The sequence below is a fragment of the Magallana gigas genome, chromosome 2, assembly GCF_963853765.1.
Source record: "Magallana gigas chromosome 2, xbMagGiga1.1, whole genome shotgun sequence".
Taxonomy (NCBI): Eukaryota; Metazoa; Mollusca; class Bivalvia; order Ostreida; family Ostreidae; genus Magallana; species Magallana gigas.
The window spans coordinates 35,372,888-35,394,908 of record NC_088854.1 but is presented as its reverse complement, the minus strand read 5'-3'; the positions used below and the strand labels follow the sequence as shown (position 1 = coordinate 35,394,908).

At 33.3% G+C, this 22,021-nt stretch overlaps 1 protein-coding gene across 3 annotated transcripts in view; it reads right to left on the bottom strand.

Moving 5' to 3' along the window:
* Nucleotides 1-22,021, bottom strand: part of LOC105333013 (uncharacterized) — a 211,163-nt gene that overhangs the window by 4,306 nt on the left and 184,836 nt on the right. For all 3 annotated transcript variants that reach the window (XR_010711048.1, XM_034445895.2, XM_034445896.2), the window contains one exon: nt 7,043-7,155. Coding sequence is in view for 2 of the 3 variants with exons in the window: in XM_034445895.2 (XP_034301786.1) it covers nt 7,043-7,155 (113 nt within the window). In the remaining variant the exon portion in view is untranslated. The remainder of the gene's footprint in view (nt 1-7,042; nt 7,156-22,021) is intronic.

Genomic DNA, 22,021 nt, shown 5'->3' with positions numbered 1-22,021 from the left:
ATATTACAGGTACATTTGAAGCATGGTGTATTGAGAAGCCAGTTTACGACCTCATCATTGGTAATGTGGAGAAAGTAAGACCACCTGGAAACCCAGATTCCCAATCCTCATGCTGTTGAAACCCGAAGGCAAGCCAAAGCAAAACTCAAACCTTATCATCAACTCAGAGTTCCAGACATTTTAAAAGAGAACATCACTCCAGAGGATATCAAAACGAAACAGCAAACTGATGACTATTTCCAGAAATTCGTCAATGGGCGGAAGGTCAAGTAGTTGACCAGCAAACAGCGAAAATACGATGGTTTGTACAGAATGGATTTGTGTACCGCGAAAACCAGGCCAAAACCGAAACAAGTAAACAAGTAAGACCTTTACTCAACTAGTAGTTCCAAAGAAATTCCGAGAAATTGTTACGAAGTTGGCTCGTGAGTCTATTATGTCTGGACTACATCTACATCTCGCACAACATCACGAATACCTTCAGAATTCTAATGGCCGGGATCACAATCTGACATCAAAAGATTATGCCGTTCTTGTGACATATGCCAAAGAACCATTCAAAAGGGCAAGGTTTAAAAGTACCCGCTTCAGAAAATATCACTCATTGATGTTCCGTTCAAGAGAGTTGCTGTGGACATTGTGGGGCCTATTCACCCTGTCACCGATAAAGGAAACAGGTATATATTAACTTTGGTCGGTTTTGCAACTAGATACCCAGAAGCAATACCAATGCATTCCTTTGAAACAGAAAGGGTTGCAGGGGCGCTAATAGACATATTCTCCAGAGTTGAAGTTCCAGTGGAATTGTTGAGTGACATGGGTTCAGAGTTTACATCATCCATCATGAGGGAAGTAAGTCGTTTCCTTTCACTGAATCAACTAACTACCACTCCTTACCACCCTATGACTAACGGAATGGTCGAGAGGTTCAACGGCATCGTCAAACAAATGTTAAAACGTATGTGTGCTGATCGTCCATGTGATTGGGATAAGTATATCAATCCAGTATTGTTTGCTTACAGAGAAGTTCAACAAGAATCAACAACATGTAAAAGGGCCGATGGGGATATTGAAAGATCTATGGGCCAAAGAAATAGAAAACCCCCAGGTGAAGTCTACTTACCAGTACGGCTTGAATCTAAGAGAGAGGCTTGAAACAACTGCAGAGTTGGCGAGAGAAAACTTAGAAAAGGCGTCTTAAAGACAGGCAAAGTAACAATTTAACAAGAGCAAGGAATATGATAGTAGGAGACAAAGTTTTAGTTTTACTGCCCAAAGACTCCAATAAGTTGTTGATGCAGTGGAAAGGTCCATTCAGTGTAACGAAGAAGATCAACAAAGTAGACTACCAGAACGACATGAAAGGTAAATTGAAAACGTATCATGTATATATGTTAAAAAAGTATATTGATAAGAATGCTGATTCAAAAGAAAGGAGGCAAGGCGATGAAGCTATAGTCAGTTCTGCTGTGGTTGACTGCCCTGAAGATGAAGACCTCGAAGAATATGGATTACCAAGTGTCAGGGACAAGGAGGAGTTATCGAGTATGGACATCAACCAAGAGCTGAGCCCTGAAGAAAGGCAGAAGGTAACTTCTCTTTTGAACCAGTTTGATGATGTGTTATTGGACGATCCAGGATATACGCATTTGATTGAACATGATATTAAAACAAACTCAAATCAACCTATCAGAGTAAACCAAATAACAATGTGCCGGATAATTATGCCAGTGCCAAGGTGGCATTTTTTCACCCGCTTAGGATGCAGATTCGGAAAAATCCATGTATACCAAATGATAGACCACTATGTAGAGAGTATATAACCACTTTTGTTTTAGTGTGTTTCACCTGACAGGTGATATATTCACCTTTAAAAATTAATATCCCATCGGAAAATGATAATTCCCATAGGAGAACTGATTCTCCTACAGGAAATATTGACAATCCTATAGGAATTTTTAAAATTCATATATGAATTATATTTCCTATAGGAGAATGGTATTTCCTGTAGAAATTTGATTTAGACATGTAATTTTCCTATAGGATATTAAGTTTTCCTATCGGATTTTATCAAATCCTATCAAATTCCTATAGGAAGTTCTTGTATTCCGATAGGAAATTTCAAATTACCTACAGGAATATTGTTTTTCCTAAGGGAAAATTAATTTCCTATAGGAATTTATTTTTGAAAGGTAAATATCTCACCTGACAGGTGAGATACACTAATAACAAAGGTGGTTGTAAACTCTCTAAGCAATGATCTATCATATGGCATATTGGAATTTTTCGATATATGCAGCTTAAGCGGGTGCAAAAATGCCACCTTGGCACTGGCATAATTATCCGGCACAGTGTTATATGCAGTTCCATTTTCAATTAGAGACATAGTAGATAGAGAAGTTAAGAAAATGCAAGATCTGAATGTAATCGAACTGTCAGATAGTCCCTATAGCTCGCAAGTAGTGCTTGTGAAGAAAGAAGATGATTCTTACCGATTCTGTGTGGACTTTAGAGCTATAAATTCATGTTCTCAATTCAATGCAGAACCAATGCCTAATTGAGATGATATTATCACAAAATTTGCTTTTTATAAGGTATTCTCTAGAATAGACCTATCCAAGGGATACTGATAGGTTCCACTGACAACATCGTCTAAACCCAAAACGGCATTTCAGACTTCCTGTGAACTCTTCCAATCCCGGGTCATACCGTTTGGATTGGTGACAGCTCCAGCGATGTTTTCCAGATTGATGCGTAAGTTGTTGTATGGAATGACAAACACTGACAATTTCATTGATGACATCATTTTTTACAACAGACGTAGATCAGCAGATAGCAGTACTTCGTGAGCTCCTAACACGATTGAGAAACGCAAACCTGACAGCAAAACCAGGAAAATGTGCAATAGGGTACAAGAGCATAGAATGTCTAGGCCACATCGTAGATGAGAACAAATTGCAACCACACCCAGACAAGGTAACGGCAATCCAAGAATCTGTGGCACCTAGCAAAAAACGTCAATTAAGATCTTTTCTTGGACTTCTCAGTTTTTAATGGAAGTTGATTCCAAACTTTTCATCAATTGCGTTACCCCTTACATATCTAACAAAGAAAGGATCGCCAAACAAGCTTGTTTGGAATCAGCCTCAAGAGAAATCTTTTCAATCATTAAAATCCATGCTTTTACAATCACTTATTCTCAAACTTCCAGATTAATCAAAGCAGTTTATTTTTCAGACAAATGCTTCTGAGAAAGGAATTGGTGAAGTCCTGATGCAGTTTGACGATGAAAGCGGATTGAAACTTCCGGTAGCATATGTCAGCAGGAAACTGAAGTATAGTGAATGCAGGTATTCCACAATCGAGAAGGACTGCTTAGCAATTGTTTGTGCGGTCAACAAATTTCAACTGTATCTATATGGTCCGATTTCTGATTTGAAACCGATCATCAGTCGTTGATGTATTTGAACAGGGCTAAGGTGATCAACGCTAGAATCATAAGATGCATGATATGACTTGGTCTTCAATCATATAGATACTGAGTCATTGCAATTAGAGGCAAGGATAATCAGGATGCAGATTATCTCAGTAGACAATGAATGTGTGTTATTTTGTGTACATATGAACTGTTGACTTAATGTGTTCGTAAATGTATGTTCGGAAGTATAAGCATACTTCTTGTAAAAGGGGAGGTATTGTAACATTTACGATGCTGTTTTAATTTGTCTTTTATTTAAAGTTATCCTGTACTGGACCTCTGATTCTATGTCCCTTTCTGGAACCCATCGATACTTGTATATAATCCACCCGAGTTTAGGTTTTTTGGCCCTCTTTGGACCTGGTAAAATCACCTGCACGATCTTCCTTCATATTATCAGTTTCTGTAGCTTAATTGTCTAATTTCATAAATACAGACACGGCCTCTGAGGTGAGTAAAGCCAAGTAACTTATTCATTCTCATTCTATTTATCTATTAAATGGTCCTGGGATAACTTTGTTGTTTCAGTGTTTTTTTAATTACTAATTCTTGTATTTTATTTAAAAATTTCTATATGTGAAAGAAGAAAATTGGATCTCAATGCGCTCAAATTTAAAAACATTCAAAAAATTTCTCCATTATAAACGATTGTTGTTTACCCGGCGTGAACTCGTGTGGCGTTCTCTAACCTTACTCACATGATTGATGAATAACTCGACTAAAAAATCTTGTCACATGATATGTTAAAAGAGCTATTCCAATCAATGTATTAACAAACATATCACTCTATTGTAGTATTAGAGGGACATGGTCACGATTTTGGTCAAAAATCTTTTTCTCGATTTTAATGTTTACAATGCTTCAGTTAGGCATTTTTAATAGGGAACCAAAATTTGAGTGTCATTTGTTGAGTTATAAGCGAGTTACAGAGCTTACAATTCTTCACTATGTAAACAAACCCTTTGTTTACATTTTGAATGTTGAAGTGAAAATTCCAGTTTTAGACCTCAAATGAATGTGTTTATCGTTAGTAACTGTTTATTTATACTTAAAATGAATAAGAAGATAGACAAATTAGCTTGAAAAAGATTTTTTACTGGTATATTTATGTAAACAAAAACAGGGCACGAGCTTTGTTAACATGACGAAGAATTGTGAGCCCTGTATCTTGCTTAAAACTCATGGACTGGCACCCAAATTTCTTTTGATCATTAGAAATGCATTCCTAAAACATTGTAAATAATAAAAACAGAAAAATAAAATATGACCAAAATCGTGACCATGCCACTTTAAAGCATGGACTTAGCTCTATGTAAAAACATAGAATTGTGAGCAAAGTTCTCTATCTTGCTTATAACTCGAATCTTGACACTTAAAAAGGTTAGTAAATAGAATATTGAAAAAAATTAAACAGAGGGAAAATGTACTATAACAAAGAGCACAATATTTCTTCGAAAATGAATCACATGCTAAAATAAATCTCTGTTTAGACTGAAAATGCTGAGCATCTAAACAAAACATTGTTACATAAATTAAATATTACGCAGAGTTCATACCGAATAAACAACAGAATGAATAGTATTTTTAGGCCTAGTAACTAAGTATATTCTAAATGCATCGAAGTTAGTTCATTTTGCGCAGGTAAACAATCAGCTGTATGATTTACCAGTCTCTGTTTGATGTTATACGTATGGATTTCAAAAACACAGGCGATAGTTCTACTAAGTTAACGCTTAATTAATAAAAATGAATCAAAACTCAAAACAAGATAAACACCACTGTCACAAGTGAAAATATCAACGCATTGAAATATTCAACTTCAATTTACTTCATAAAATCGGTACAGATATAGTTTGCATGTTTCAAAGATTCCCTTTGCACGTAAAATGTTGCACAACAAACAACTTCTTTATTGCCAGACTCATTAATCATGCGTCCAATATGGCTGCTTCAAACAAAAAACCTCGTTTTTGAGATAGGGAGTACCAAACCCGAAGTAATAAACTGAAGCATCCCTTTTTCTACATCATTACTTTCGTAATCAATTCAAATATGGCACAGAATAAGCCCTTATTTTTGAAATTTATATTATGAGTAGTTCCTTTAAAATTTCCATAAGGATTATTTATGCTAAATTGCGTTGAATTTGACTTAGTTGTTCCTGAGAAGAAGATTATAAAAAATGCACTCTATTTTTTACCGTTTCGAGGTTTTCTCCGCTTTGAATGAAAATTGGCCTTTCAATTCTGCAATTGATATTCACCTTTCCGACAAATTTTGTTGAAATTTGCCAAGTGGTTTTAGAGAAGAAGTTCAAAATGTCAAAGTTTACAGATGGACGGATGGATGACGGACAAAATGTGATCAGAAAAGCTCAATTAAGCTTTCACTCAGGTGAGCTAGAAAAGCGGTTTCATCCTTTATTAATCAAAAAGAATCCTTCTCTCATAAGGATGTTTTGTACAAAGTTTGGTTAAATTTTGCCCTGTGGTTGTTAAAAAAACGTTTACAGATAAACAGAAAGACGGAATGACAGACAGACGGACAACAAGTGATCAGAAAAGCTCACTTAAACCTCCGGTTCAGGTGAGCTAAAACAGGATTGACGGACTGACTGATTGATTGACTAACATACTGACGGGTCAAAAAACATCATACCCATCGCATTATATTGCATGGGGTATATATAGGATCTCTCATGACTTGTGATGGTATATGATTTTTATCCAACGAGTTGCGTGTTTTCCATCTCCAAGCCTTGGCGAGGGGATAGAAAACACATAACGAGTTGGGATAAAAATCATATACCATCGCAAGTCATGAGAAATTCTTTTTATCACATGTTTTCAACGTATTTTGTTAAAACTCAATCTTCTCTCTAAATATTGTAATTGTGAGCAGCACAACACATTCGTTATTAGATGTCAACAACCTTACGCTCGAAAAAAAAAGTTCCTTGAAGATTAACAGACAAGTATTTAATTTTTCTAACATATTGTTATTAATTTGTGAAACAGCATTTAGTGATTCACATGTATGACTCTACACTTTTCAAATTAATTATTCTATTGCTTTTTAACGTATTTTGTTAAAACTCAATCTTCTCTCTAAATATTGTAATTGTGAGCAGCACAACACATTCGTTATTAGATGTCAACAACCTTACGCTCGAAAAAAAAAGTTCCTTGAAGATTAACAGACAAGTATTTAATTTTTCTAACATATTGTTATTAATTTGTGAAACAGCATTTAGTGATTCACATGTATGACTCTACACTTTTCAAATTAACGTTTTACGTCTTTAATCCTCTAAAAACGTTTTGTTTAATTATGACGTCACGTGGCGTAAGAACACACAGTGGATTATTAAAAATTTATCCCATGAGTGATATTCACCGCATACTGAGATAAACATGTGATAAAAATATTTATTCTAATCATTAATTAACCATTTTATTGGCTATTTAAATAAGCAGATACATGTATCAAGTAATGCAGAAAGTATATGCCAATAACATTAACATTTTGAATGAACAAATTTAATGAAAACGTTTATACACTTACAACATCACTCACTACTTTCTCATGTAGTTTTTTTAAGGACTGGTTGGAAATAGTCTTCTCCCTATTGATTATGACATTTGTGTATTGGCTTACCAGAATATTTAATATCACATCTGCAATTGAGAAAAAAGCACATCTTAAAATTATTCAACATTCATAAAGATTAATATTCGTCATTTCAATAAGAGGCCCACAGACCAAATATACTTCTTATGAAAATGAGCACATATTCACCTGTATGTAAACAAAAGAAATCAGAGTATATACTGGCGTACGACCAGTTTTCGCCGAGTACCATTTCTCGCCAGTATATTGTGATGTCATTTTATCAACACATAAAATTATAGACGAAAAATGACGTCACAATGCACTGGCAAGAAATGGTACTCGGCGGCGAAAACTGGTGGCACGCCAGTAGAGCTCACCGTGAGACAATGCATCATCTTATCAGGTCACCATCATTATATTTGTAGGCTATTACATGTAACATATGTATTATCACTAATATTGCTTCAAAAGTCAGAGTTATAGTTCATTAAGGTCTTCCGTTTACAACGGAATACCTTATTGTTTTCGTACTGTTTGTTATTATTATTCAAGTCTTCCGCTTCCAACGGAATACCTTATCGTTTTCGTACTGTTTCTTCTTCTTCTTTTTTTTCTACAAATTTTGTGCACGCGTTTTCTAAATTATTATTACGCCGATTTCAAATATTTTTTCACAGATGATTGCTAGTGGTCATAATTCTAGAAGTTTTCTGAAATTTTAAAATCGTCACTTCCGGTTCCGATTTACGGCAGATTTTGTAAGTTTTTACGATCAGTTTTGTGCAAACATAAACTCAGAGACTTACAGAGATATAAATATGAAATTTTCCGGATAGTCAGACCATAGTTGGAAATTGTCCAGAAAGTAGATTTTTGGCGCCAGTAGCGCCATTTGTTTAAGCTCGCCTTGGCACAAAAATTGGGTACAGAATTTCGCATCAAAATTTTCATACGTTTTTATCTGTATCTTTTTATCCTCTAATATTTTGTTAAGACACATATAATAAAAGTGGTAGAAAATCAAAAGTTCTTTCCAACGAAATAAAAAGGGCCGAAGACACTCGTAAACACCATTACAAATAACTTATAAACGATAAAGATTTTGTATATCTTCAAAGACGCAAAATTGTTGATCGTAACAATATCTATCAGGTAAAATCATTGCCACGCCCATTTATTACGTTAATAGGGATTTTAAGGGGCCAAAGTACTTAAACTTTGACGCAATACATATCAACAGAAGGAAACATATTTTGTTTAGTATTGTAGAAGATAAAATGCCTGCATTGAAAATTCTAATCGATTCCATTGATCAAAACACCCAATGTCTGTTCCCATTAGAATCTAGAGGGCTGGCCCCTAAACTATTCAATCATTTGTATCTAAAAAATGATCAACAATTTTAGATAGGTGTAAGAACAAAAAATGTTAGTATTTTGAAGACCTTTTCAAAGAAATCAGGAAAAACAAGATATCTGTGAGCCAATGCTCACTAGTGATACCCCCGCTCTGGTGTGAATATGCAAAATAAGCAAAGTCGACATTTAACAGAAAGCTGGCATCCGATTGGTACAGAAATATATCCCACAATATGGCATGCCTAAACAGATAGTGTGTTAAAATTTCAAGCATCTGCGATAAATAGCTGCTGAGAAATCTTTGAGGAAAATTTGTTTGAAAGTTTTGGCTAAAATAAACAAAGTACTCATTTAACAGGAAGATGACGTCCGATTGGTACAAAAATATATCCCACGATATGGTATGCCTTAACAAACACTGTGTAAAAAGTTCAAGCATCTGCGATAAATAGCTGCTGAGAAATCTTTGACGAAAATTTGTTTGAAAATTTTGGCAAAAAAAAAAACAAAGTCATTATTTAACAGGAAGTTGACGTCCGATTGATACAAAAATATATCCCACAATATGGCATGCCAAAACAAATAGTGTGTTAAAATTTCTAGCATCTGACATAAATAGCTGCTGAGAAATCTTTGACGAAAATTTGTTTGAAAATATTGGCTAAAAATAAACAAAGTCGTCATTTAACAGGAAGTTGACACCCGATTGGTACAGAAATATATCCCCCGATATGGCATGCCTATACAAATATTGTGTAAAAATTTCAAGCATCTGCAATAAATAGTTGCTGAGAAATCTTTGACGAAAATTTGTTTGAAAATTTTGGTTAAAAAATAAGCAAAGTCGTCATTTAACAGGAAGTTGACGTCCGATTGGTACAAAAATATATCCAGCGATATGGCATGCCTAAACAAATAGTGTGTTAAAATTTCAAGCAACTGCCATATATAGTTGCTGAGAATTCTTTGACGGAAATTTGTTTGAAAAATTTGGCAAAAATTAAACAAAGTCTTCATTTAACAGGAAGTTGACGTCTGATTGGTACAAAAATACATCCCACGATATAGCATGCCTATAAAAATACTGTGTAAAAATTTCAAGCATCTGCAATAAACAGTTGCTGGGAATTCTTTGACGGAAATTTGTTTAAAAAGTTTTGCTAAAAATAAACAAAGTCGTCACTTAACAGGAAGTTGACGTCTGATTGGTACAAAAATATATCCCACGATATGGCATGCCTATACAAATACTGTGTAAAAATTTCAAGAATCTGCGATAAACAGTTACTGAGACATCTTTGACGAAAATTTGTTTGAAAATTTTGGTTAAAAAATAAGCAAAGTCGTCATTTAACAGGAAGTTGACGTCCGATTTGTACAAAAATATATCCAACGATATGGCATGCCTTAACAAACACTGTGTAAAAATTTCAAGCATCTGCGATAAAAAGTTGCTGAGATAAATGCGACAGAAATTTTTGTTACGGACGTACAGACAGACAGACGGACGGACAGACAGACAGACACACAAGGGTAAAACAGTATACCCCCTCCCCTTCGGAGCGGGGGTATAAAAAGGATGACCCCTTTATTTAGGGGCCAAGCCACTCATAAACTCTGTTACAAATAACTTTAAAAACGTGCAAGATTTTGTAATGTAAAATAGAAACAAAGTTGTTGATCGTAACAATATCCATCAGGTAAAATTATTGCCACGCCCATTTATTACGTAGATAGGGATTTTGAGGGGCCAAAGTACATAAACTTTGACGCAATATATCTTTAAAAAAGACATATTTTGTTTAGTATTGTAGAAGATAAAATGCCTGCATTGAAAATTCTAATCGATTCCATTGATCAAAACACCCATGTCTGTCCCCATTAAGGATCGAAAAGGCTTGCCCCTTCAATATTCAATCATTTATATCTCAAAAAATGATCAACACTTTTAGATGAGTGCAAGAACAAAAAATGTTAGTATTTGTGAGACCTTTCAAATGAACTCAAGAAAAAGGGGCTGGTCCCTGAAATTAGTAGAGTCTTTTACACATACCTTAAAAAAGATTTTGTAATGCATTGTAGAAACAAAGTTGTTGATCGTAACAATATCAGTTTGAAAAACTCATTGCCACACCCATTGATGACGTAATTAGGGATTTTAGGGAACTAAAATCTTAAATCTTTTATGTACTATTTTTGAAAAAGCAAACCACTTTGTTAAGCATTTTAAAGGATATTGACAATCGTATAAATTATCTGAAAGGGAGTGGTAGAGGAGAAATTCTGAAATTTCATGGATATTTTAATCCTATCGTTTAAAAATTGAACGGAAATGCTACTCGTTACTCGTAACGAGATCGTATCTAGTTATTATCATTTTTTTCCCCACAAATTTTGTGCACGCGATTTCTCGGTATATATCCAACCGATTAACACCTTTTTCACAGATAATTGGAAGTTATCTGAATTTATTTTTTTAAGGTCCTCCGTTTCCAACGGAAGACCTTATTGTTTTCGTACTGTTTATTTTTCTTTCTTTTTTTCTCCAAATTTTGTGCACGCGATTTTTCGAAAACTTTTTGACTGACTTCGACCGTTTTTTCACAGATAATGAGACATTATATGAATTTAATATGTTTTTGAAATTTTGAAAATTCATCACTTCCGGTCCGGATTTACGGCGGATTTTGTAATTTTTATATCATTTTATTATCATTTTTCCCCCACAAATTTTGTGCACGCGATTTCTCGGTATATATCCAACCGATTAACACCTTTTTTCACAGATGATTGGAAGTTATCTGAATTTATTTTGTTAAGATCTTCCGTTTTCAACGAAAACAATAAGGTCTTCCGTTTTCAACGGAAGACCTTATTGTTTTCGAACTGTTTATTTTTCTTTCTTTTTTTCTCCAAATTTTGTGCACGCGATTTTTCGAAAACTATTTGACTGATTTCGACCGTTTTTCATAGATAATGAGACATTATATGAATTTAATATGTTTTTGAAATTTTGAAATTCGTCACTTCCGGTCCGGATTAACGGCTGATTTTGTAATTTTTATACGACCAAATTTGTGCACGCATAAACTCAGAGACTATCAGCGATATAATCATGAAATTTTCAGAATACCTAAACTACATTTTGAAGTTGTGCCAAATGCAAAAATGATCAACAATTTTAAATAGGCGTAAGAACAAAAAATGTTAGAATTTGTGAGACCTTTCGATTGAATTCAAGAAAAAGGGACTGGCCCCTTAAATTAGGGGCCAAGACACTCCTAAAGTCTATTATAGATAACTTAAAAATCATAAAGATTTTGTAATGCATTAAAGAAGCAAAGTTGTTGATCGTAACAATATATATCAGGTAAGATCATTGCCATGCCCATTTATTACGTAATTTGGGATTTTTGGGGCCAACGTACCGAAACTTTGGCGCAATATATCTAGATAAGGAGACATATTTTGTTAAGCATTGTAGAAGAGAAAATGCTTGCATTGATAATTCTAATCGATTCCATCAATCATAACACCAATGTCTGTCCCCATTAAGGATCTAGAGGACTGGCCCATAAAATATTCAATCATCTGTATCTATAAAATGAACAACAATTTTAGATACGTGTAAGAACAAAAATTGTTAGTATTTGTGAGACCTTTTGAATGAACTCAAGAAAAAGAGGCTGGCCCCTTACATTAGGGGCCAAGACACTCATAAAGTCTTTTTTGCATACCTTAAAAACGATCAAGATTCTGTAATGCATTACAGAATCAAAGTTGTTGATCGTAACAATATTAGTTTGTAAAACTCATTGCCACACCCATTAATGACGTAATTATGGATTTTAGGGGACTAAACTGATAAATCTTTAGTATGCAATATTTGAAAATGCAAAATACTATGTTAAGCATTTTAAAGGATATTGACAATCGTATGCATTATCTAAATGGGAGTGTTTGAGGGAGAATTCTGAAATTTCATTGATATCTTAATCGTATCGTTTAAAATTTGAACGGAAGATCTACTCGTTACTCGTAACGAGATCGTATCTAGTTATTATTTTTCTCCAAATTTTGTGCACGCGATTTCTCAAAAACTATTCGACTGATCTGAACAAATTTTTCACAGATGATTGGAAACTATCTGAATTTGTTTTTTTTGAATTACTTGTTGTCGTCACTTCCGGTTCTGATTTACGGCCGATTTTGTAATTTGTTACGACCTATTTTGTGCAGAGCTGATCTCAGAAATGATCAGTTTTTTTTATTTTGCAATTAATTTGTTTCATATATAATTTCAAGTAATAATCCTTACATATATCATGTATCCGATGTTAAATGAAAAGAAAACAATCTACTTCCGGTAAGATATCTCAAATATATCAGAAACCGTTTTTTTATATAAATGTTTTACCAACGAGATCTCAGAAAGTCAAGTGATCAATACACGAAACATATAGATAATAGACATTTGATAGAAAATGTGTTTAATCGTTTTCATTTTGTCAACCGTCACCCCCAGTCCTCACCGGTTCTATAGGTCGATGAAAATCGTCAATGGGAGTTTCAATGCTAAACCAAAATCACGCGTCATTCGTGTTCTCAAAAAGTTTTCAATTAAATGTTACAATATTTCATCTGTATAATGACACACACAGTCCGCAGACCAGAAAATGTTTTGGGTAGACAATTCGAAAAAATTAGCGATCTGCAGGGGCCAACGTTCAAAACGGCCCTTTATCTGTAACTTTTTTATATTTCATCCGATTTAAAAAATCTTTTCGGTTTATAGTTCTGAGTAGAGAGTACAACTTTAAAACTAGAACTGTCCTAATGGGACCAATACCCCCGCAAGGCTTATTTCAAATAGGACAAATAATTGAATTGAATAATAAAGGTTTGGAACACATACACATTTTTTTTCTAGCATTGTAAAAAAAAACTAGAGCAAAGCTCGTTGCAAAGCAACGAGTGGGTCTTCCGTTAATGTCGGAAGTAAAGCTGGAAGTTCCTTTAAGAAGCAGGCCTTTAAACTAATAACAAGAGTAACAAAATAAAAAGATGAAAAAATCTAATTATTCCTGGTACGACTTAACCAATTCCGAATGATTTTAAGTACGACTTAACAAAAACCTTTCTGATTTCAAGAACGAATTAACAAAAAAAATCCCGAATGTGTTCAAGTACGACTTAACAATTATTTTTGGTACGAGTTAATATTACTTTGAACATTATGCTATTTTTTAAACCAAGGACGCGGAATCAAAATTTCCGGAAAAATCAATTCTTAAACCCCGATATCTCTGTAATGCATCGTCCGATTTTCAAACGGCTTTCAGTGTTAGATTCAGCTTATAAAGCTCTACAAAACACATATTCATTTTTGATTTGATCAGAAAAATCATTTTTTCGAAAAATTTGTTTTACTTCCGGTTTCGACCGGAAGTGACAGATTTTCATTTCGAGCCTTATTACCGAGGTGAATTGATCAAATCATAACCATTGAAAATTTCAAGCCTCTATCTTAAAGCATTTTTGAGAAAAGTCCAGGACAAAATGACTTTTTTAAATTTTAAAAAATGACGTCACGTCAAAACGGAGGTGACGTTCTCTTTAAAATTTTATCATCTTTGAGGGACGCTAACTTGCAAAAATCTCTGAAAATTTCATCAAAATCGGTTAAAAACCTTTTGAGTTATGAAGCAAAAAATGAGTCAGAAGAAAAGAAAAAGAATAATAATAAAAAGAAACCGAAGAATAACTAGACACGATCTCGTTGCGAGCAACGAGGAGGTCTTCCGTCCGATTTTTAGAAGGAAATATGACATCATCGACTTTGATTTTCAACAAAAAAAACATGATATGGAAAAAAGAGTGAAGAACTTTTTTGTATCGCATTTTATAACTTCTCTTATATTGCCTTTTTAAATACTTGCATTTCTTCAAATTAAGATAGAAAAGATTAAACGTGTTTACCTTTGGCTCCTAAAAACCCTAATTAGTTAACGCAAGAGAAAATCCTTATATTGTTAGGATATATAAACGTATTATACCTAATTCAGCTGAAATAACCTTTCACAAAAAAGCTCTTGGTAAAACGCTATAGATTAAAGACTTTAGAGCCCTTTGATCCCCTAATTTAAGGGGCCAGCCCCTTTTTCTTGAAATAAATGGAAGGTCATTTAATTCTGAACACATTTAGTCAACAAATGTTTGGAAATTCGTTACCGTTCTGGAGATATATGGGAAAGAAGGTTTTAGGGGCCAGCCCCTTATCTCCTTATAGGGGCCGTTTAACGAAATTTTTAAGGTTGCATATTGTTAAGAACATCATTTTGAACAACTTTTCTTCTGTACTGTGTTTCAAAATATCTTTCCTTCCCGAAATATGGGTGATCAATATTTTGGATTGTTGGCCCCTAAAATCCCCTAATTACATAACACATTATAAAATCATTACATTGCTTGGATACATAACTGTGAGATAATAATATTTGCTTCTATAACATTTTACAAAATATCCCTCAGTAAAGGGCAATAGATAAAAGACTTTAGAGCCCTTTGGTTCCCTAATTTTAAGGGGCCAGCCCTTTTTTCTTGAAATCAAATGGAAGGTCATTTGATTCTGAACACATTCTGTCAACAAATGTTTGGAAATTCGTTACCGTTCTTGAGATATGTGGGAAAGAAGGTTTTAGGGGCCGATCCTTTATCTCCTTATAGGGGCCATATAACGAAATTTTGAAGGTTGCATATTGTTAAGAACATGAATTTGAACAACTTTTCTTCTGTATTGCATTACAAAATATTTTCCTTTCTGAGATATGGGTAATAAAATTTTTGGACTTTTGGCCCCTAAAAACCCTAAATTACGTAACACATAATAAAGTTATTACATTGCTTGGATACATAACTGTGAGATAAACACATTTGCTTCTATAACTTTTCACAAAATATCTCCTTGTAAAGGGCTACAGATTAAAGATTTTAGAGCCCTTTGGTCCCCTAATTTGAGGGGCCAGCCCCTTTTACTTGATATTAAATGAAAGGTCATTTAATTTTAAACAAATTTTGTTCAACAAGTGTTTAGAAAATCGTTACCGTTCTGGAGATATATGAGAAAGAAGGTTTTAGGGGCCGATCCCTTATCTCCTTATAAGGGACGTTTTATCGAAATTTTGAAGGTTACATATTGTAAAGAACATTAATTTGAACAACTTTTCTTTTGTATTGCATTACAAAATATTTTTTCCTTTCTGAGATATGGATGATCAAAAGTTTGGACTTTTGGCCCCTAAAAACCCTTAATTACGTAACACTTAATAAAATCATTACATTGCTTGGATACATAACTGTGCGATAAACATATTTGCTTCTATAACCTTTCACAAAATATATCTCAGTAAACGGCTACAGATTAAAGACTTTAGAGCCCTTTGGTCCCCTTATTTGAGGGGCCAGCTCCTTTTTCTTGATTTCAAAGAAAAGGTCCTGTAAATAGAAACTTTTTTTACATTACATGTCTTAACAAAATATTTTTCAGAAAAGAAATAATCAAAGAAAACCAGAAAAAATAACGACGTTTTTTGCATTTCAATTTTCGGGTCCAGGCGAGCTTCGGTGCCTTTTAAGACAGACCAAAATGAAAATAAAATTACAAATCTACAATCTTTTGTTTACAACCCCTGAAAGTTTGAACTCGATATCTTCTATAGTTTAGGAGAACGTAGAGGGACAAGCGACCCCTCTAAAAATCGCTAAACGTCAATTTCTCAGAAACGTCAATGACGTCATCAATATAAAAAAAAAATCTATAAGGCTTAGATCATTATCTATCAGATCTGAAAGTTTCATGAAAATCAGTCGACCCGTTTTTGAGAAATCGCGTGCACAAAATTTGTAAGAAAAAAAAAAGAAAAATAATAATAACTAGACACGATCTCGTTGCGAGCAACGAGGAGGTCTTCCGTCCGATTTTTAGAAGAAAATGTGACATCATGGACTTTGATTTTAGACAACAAAACATGATATGGAAAAAGGAGTGAAGTACTAATGCTTTAATGTATAACTTTTTATAAGTTCTATTACATTGCGTTTTAAATACTTGCATTTCTTCCAATTAAGATTGAAAAGATTACACTTGTTTACATCTAATCCCTAAAATCCTAATTGTGTAACGAAAGAGAAAATCAATATATTGTTAGGATATATAAACGTATTTTATCAATCTAGCTTTAATAACCCTTAGTAAACGGATGTAGATTATAGAATTAAGAGCCCTTTGGTCCCCTAATTTAAGGGGCCAGCCCCTTTTTCGTGATATCAAATAAAAGGACATTTAATTCTGAACACATTTTGTCAACGTGTTAAAAAATTCGTTACCGTTCTGGAGATATATGAGAAAGAAGGTTTTAGGGGCCAATCCCTTATCTCCTTATAAGGGCCGTTTGGCGAAATTTTTAAGGTTGCATATTGTTAAGCATGTCTTTTTGAACAACATTCTTCTGTATTACATTTCAAAATAGTTTTCCTTTCTGAGATATGGGTGATAAAAATTTTGGAGTTTTGGCCCCTAAAAACCCTTAATTACGTAATATATGACAAAAGCATTACATTGTTTGGATACATAGCTGTGAGATAAACATATTAGCTTTTATAACATTTCACAAAATATCCCTCAGTAAAGGGCTACAGATTAAAGACTTTAGAGCCCTTTGGTCCCCTTATTATAAGGGTCAGTCCCTTTTTCTTGATAATTAATGAAAGGTCATTCAATTCTAAACAAATTTTGTTCAACAAGTATTTAGAAATTCGTTACCGTTTTGGAGATATATGAGAAAGAAGATTTTAGGGGCCGATCCCTTATCTCCTTATAGGGGCCGTTTAATAAAATTTTGAAGGTTGCATATTGTTAAGAACATTATTTTGAACAACTTTTCTTTCGTGTTGCATCACAAAATATTTTTCCTTTCTGAAATATGGGTGATCGAAATTTTGGACTTTTGGCCCCAAAAAACCGTTAATTACGTAACACATAATAAAATCATTACATTGCTTAGATACATAACTGTGAGATAAACATATTTGCTTCTAAAACATTTCACAAAATATCCCTCAATTAACGGCTACAGATGAAAGACTTTAGGGCCCTTTCGTCCCCTAATTTGAGAAACCAGCCCCTTTTTCTTGATATCAAATGAAAGGTCTTGTAAAAATGAAAAAAATGTACATTACATGTGTTAACAAAATATTTTTCAGAAGACAGATAAACAAAGAAAACCATGAAAAATTATGACGTTTTTTTAATCTCAATTTCGGGACCAGGCGAGCTTTAACGCCTCTTGTGCATGACAAATATGAATGCCAAATGGCACATCTACAATCTATTGTCTACAATCCCTGAAAGTTTGAACTCAATATCTTTTACCGTTTAGGAGGAGGTCCCTGGACAAGCCGACCCTTTGAAAATCGCTAAAACGTCACTATCTTGAAAACGGAAATGACGTCATCAAAATAAAAAAATGTATATTAAGTTTAGATCAATATCTATTAGATCTGAAAGTTTCATGAACATCGGCCGGGCCGTTTTTGAGAAATCGCGGGCACAAAATTTGTAAGAAAAAAAAAGAAAAATAATAATAATAGGGAAAAAGAAACCGGACGAAAACAATAAGGTCTTCCGTTGGAAAACGGAAGACCTTAATAATAATAATAATAGGGAAAAAGAAACCGAACGAAAACAATAAGGTCTTCCGTTGGAAACGGAAGACCTTAATAAAAAGAAACCGAAGAATAACAAGAGGGTCTTCCGTTGGAAACGGAAGACCCTAATTAGTTAACAAAGAAAAATTAAAATCAAAATTGTCAGAATTTCACTGTAAATACATATATATAACAGTTATACATTTACAAATTTATGTATCTGATGATATTTTTTAAAAATTTAATTGATTAAAAGAAATACCAACAAAATGACAATAGCCCCTCCCTTTGCAGTAAATGGAAATACCAGTAGCCAAGCAATGCTCTTCTGTTGATAAAACTTTCAATATCTTTCTAATATCAGTCTTGGCAGATGCAATTAGTTGTTTCAAATTTTCCTCACTTTCTCTTATGGCACAATGGAACTCCATATCAGAAAATTGATCCCATAGGACTATGATTTTCTTTGATGAGCTTGTTAAATTTAATAAACTCCCAAAACATTACCATAATTACCATACTATGTAAAAATATGTAAAAAAGAAAATTTAATATTACAAACAATTTTAAAATTGCCAAAACACTACAATCATATCAGTAATTTTGAATTTCATTTAAATTAATGCTCAATAGGGTCACTTCATCAATTTACTTGACTTAATAAATTTAAACAACTTCTTAAAATAGTTTAACTTCTTTATTAATAATGATATTATCTATTTCCTTATAATGATAGAAACTTTTGGTTTACATGAAACAGTTTTAAAAAAGCCCCAAAACCATCACCCATTTTACAGATTATCAATTTCCCCTAAACACATGCTCCATCTGAACCATGGCTCAGATAATGGCTCCCTTGGGACAAATGAATTCAGCCACACTTGTCTTTGATGTTCTCATTAGCTCCTAAGAATTTAACATTGACAAACAAAAACTTTGCATTGTCAGTTGATAGAATACTTATAAAAAATAATATTTTTTATTAATTAAGACATAAAGACAAAAAAACTCCATCTGGATGTATTTATTTGAATATATTTTAGAGCGTTTTTATAATACTATTAATTAATTAATTAATAAAATCTGTAAGGATTACCTCCCTTACTTTTCAACATTAATGTACAATATATAGAATAAGGAAAATGAAAATTGTCATAAAATCATTAAATCTTGTCTGATCTTTTAAAAAAAAATGCAGGTGCACATCTTCAGGTGGTGTTCAGCATATGTACAAATTTTCAAACTGTTCCATGCAGTAATAAAAAATTCTATAGGGGGGACAAAGTTGCGTCTACAGACAGACGGACGGACGGACAGACGGACAAGGTGAAACCAATATACCCCCCTAAACTTCGTTTGCGGGGGTATAATTATGGTCCGAGGGACCACTTTTTTACTCCTTATAGGGGTTATAAGGGCCTAATGATCAGAAATTTTGGAAGATTCCAAAATTCATTTAAACAGATTTATTCCGCTTTGCTTAACGAACATATATAGAGCAATACTCTTAGCATATTAAGTCGTGGGTCCGAGAAATATGATATTACTTTCATACATTTATTTTTTTTAAATATTCTTAACGAAATTACATGTAAAAGTATAATTATTTATACAATTCTGGATTTATCTTTCCTTTGACATTTCATTACTTATAAGTTATTATTTAGGAAAGGGTTATACTGTTTGGAAAAAAATATGATTTTTCCTAACATTTTAAATTAAAAAAAGGTAAAGATGAAGTCGAAAGGCCCTTAATTTTTGTTGGAGACAAAAAAAGTTCTAGTTTTTAATTATTATTATTAAGGTCTTCCGTTTCCAACGGAAGACCTTATTGTTTTCGTTCGGTTTCTTTTTCCCTATTCTTTTTTTTTTCTTACATAATTTGTGTACACGATTTCTCAAGAACTACTTGATTGATTTACATGAAACTTTCAGATCTGATAGATATTGCTCTGAACCTTATTGGACATTTTTTTGAATGGTGACGTCACTTCCGGTTTTGAGATATTAACATTTCAACGATTTTTAGACGGTCGGCTTGTCCACGAAGGTTCTCATAAACTAAAAAAAATATTGAGTTCTAAATTTCAGAAATGATAGTCAAAAGAATGTAGATATGTAATAGGGCATTTATAATTTTTCAGCGAAAAAAGCGCCGAAGCTCGGTAGGGCTCCAAAATGAGATTTTAAAAAAGCGTTGTGATTTTGCATGGTTTTCTTAGTTTATCTTCTTTCCTGGAAATATTTTGTTAAGACATATAGAACAAATAAAGATTTATGTTTAAAAGACCTTTCATTTGACATCAAGAAAAAGGGGCTGGCCTATCAAATCAGGGACCTAGAGTTCTTGTAAGTAATCGCTCTATATCTCAAAAGCGGTTAAGATTTCAATATGGCTGTCGCTGCTAAAGTTGTTCATTATGATCTTATTAAAGTAGATCCAGTGTTCTGTGACGTCACACTTTTTTGTAAAACTTTGAATTCTTTAAAAATTGTGCAAGATAGTTTTATTTATTTTATGTGAATATAATCACATGGATGTAATTGGAATTATTGGTAGATTCAAGATATTTTCGCACTTAATTTTATACTAAATTTCAAAATTTTTATATATTTTATCTATGCAAAGGGGAAATAACTCTTTTTCTGACTTTTCTCTCAGTTGTATGTCTAAATGCTATATTTTTTCTTATTCCAACGATTAATTTTAAAATATTTTTGTAGTTTTAGCTTTCTGATAAAGTTGATATTAAAATTAAAGAAGAAAAACAAATTTCTGCCTACAAGATTTTACTTTTAACAAAAAAAAATAAAATACATTTTTCTAATGCTAAAATATGGTTTAGTTTATGTTTATCTGGCATCTCAAAAAGTGTGATGACATGTATATTTTTTCTAACAATTGAGGACATTTAAGTCTATTAAGTCGAAATCAGTTCAGTTTTTCTACTTTCCTCAGAGAATATTACGAGTATGGAGCTACCTTAATGTCGTTACTATAATATTTTGTTCGGGTATTGCGAAATACGAGTGTAAAAAGCTAGACTTGTTTCCATGTATTTGTGTTTTATTTGGCAAATAAACGGGGTATTTGTGCGTATAACTGACATAAAAGGTACCAGTTTACATACGGGAAGTGTTTAAACATTTTAGTTAATTTCTAGTGAAACACATTATGGATAAAAGAACTGCTTTTATGCAATGCATTTGAATCGCATTTAAAATCTTTCTTGATTCCAAGCTGTGTATGTGAACAATACGTATCCGATCTCTTGCCCGCGGCCGAGGAAATAGGTCGCGGCTGGACTGGCAAGTGGTCTGCTGTTATCTAATACACAAGAGTTTCGTCTTGCTGTAATGCATGGGTTTATTTATGTAGCTGCAAACTAAAAAATTCCGATTTTAACATTTTAAAAGTAAATAAAACAAGATTATACCTTTACCTACTACCATAGACAGTGTACCAGCTTACTTTCGGAAAGTGTTTAAACAGTTTAATTCTTTTCTAGTATGGAAATTATGGGTCGCATTTAAAATCTAGCTGGATTCCGAGCTGCATGTATGTAAACAATTATACGTATCCGATCCCTTGCCCGCGGCCGAGGAAATAGGTCGCGACTGGACTAGCGAGCGGTCTACCGTTATCCAATACACAAAACTTGCGCCTTGCTGTAATGCACACATGGGTTTATTTATGTAGCTGCAAACACAAAGAATTCCGATTTTACCGATATTAAAAGAGTAAATTAAAAAAAAGATTATACTATTTCATACGAAGTAATGCTGTTTTGGCCTCGTAATTAAAAAATATCGATAGTAAGACTGTCAATGAAACAAGAGACCCATGGGGCCACATCGCTCACCTGAG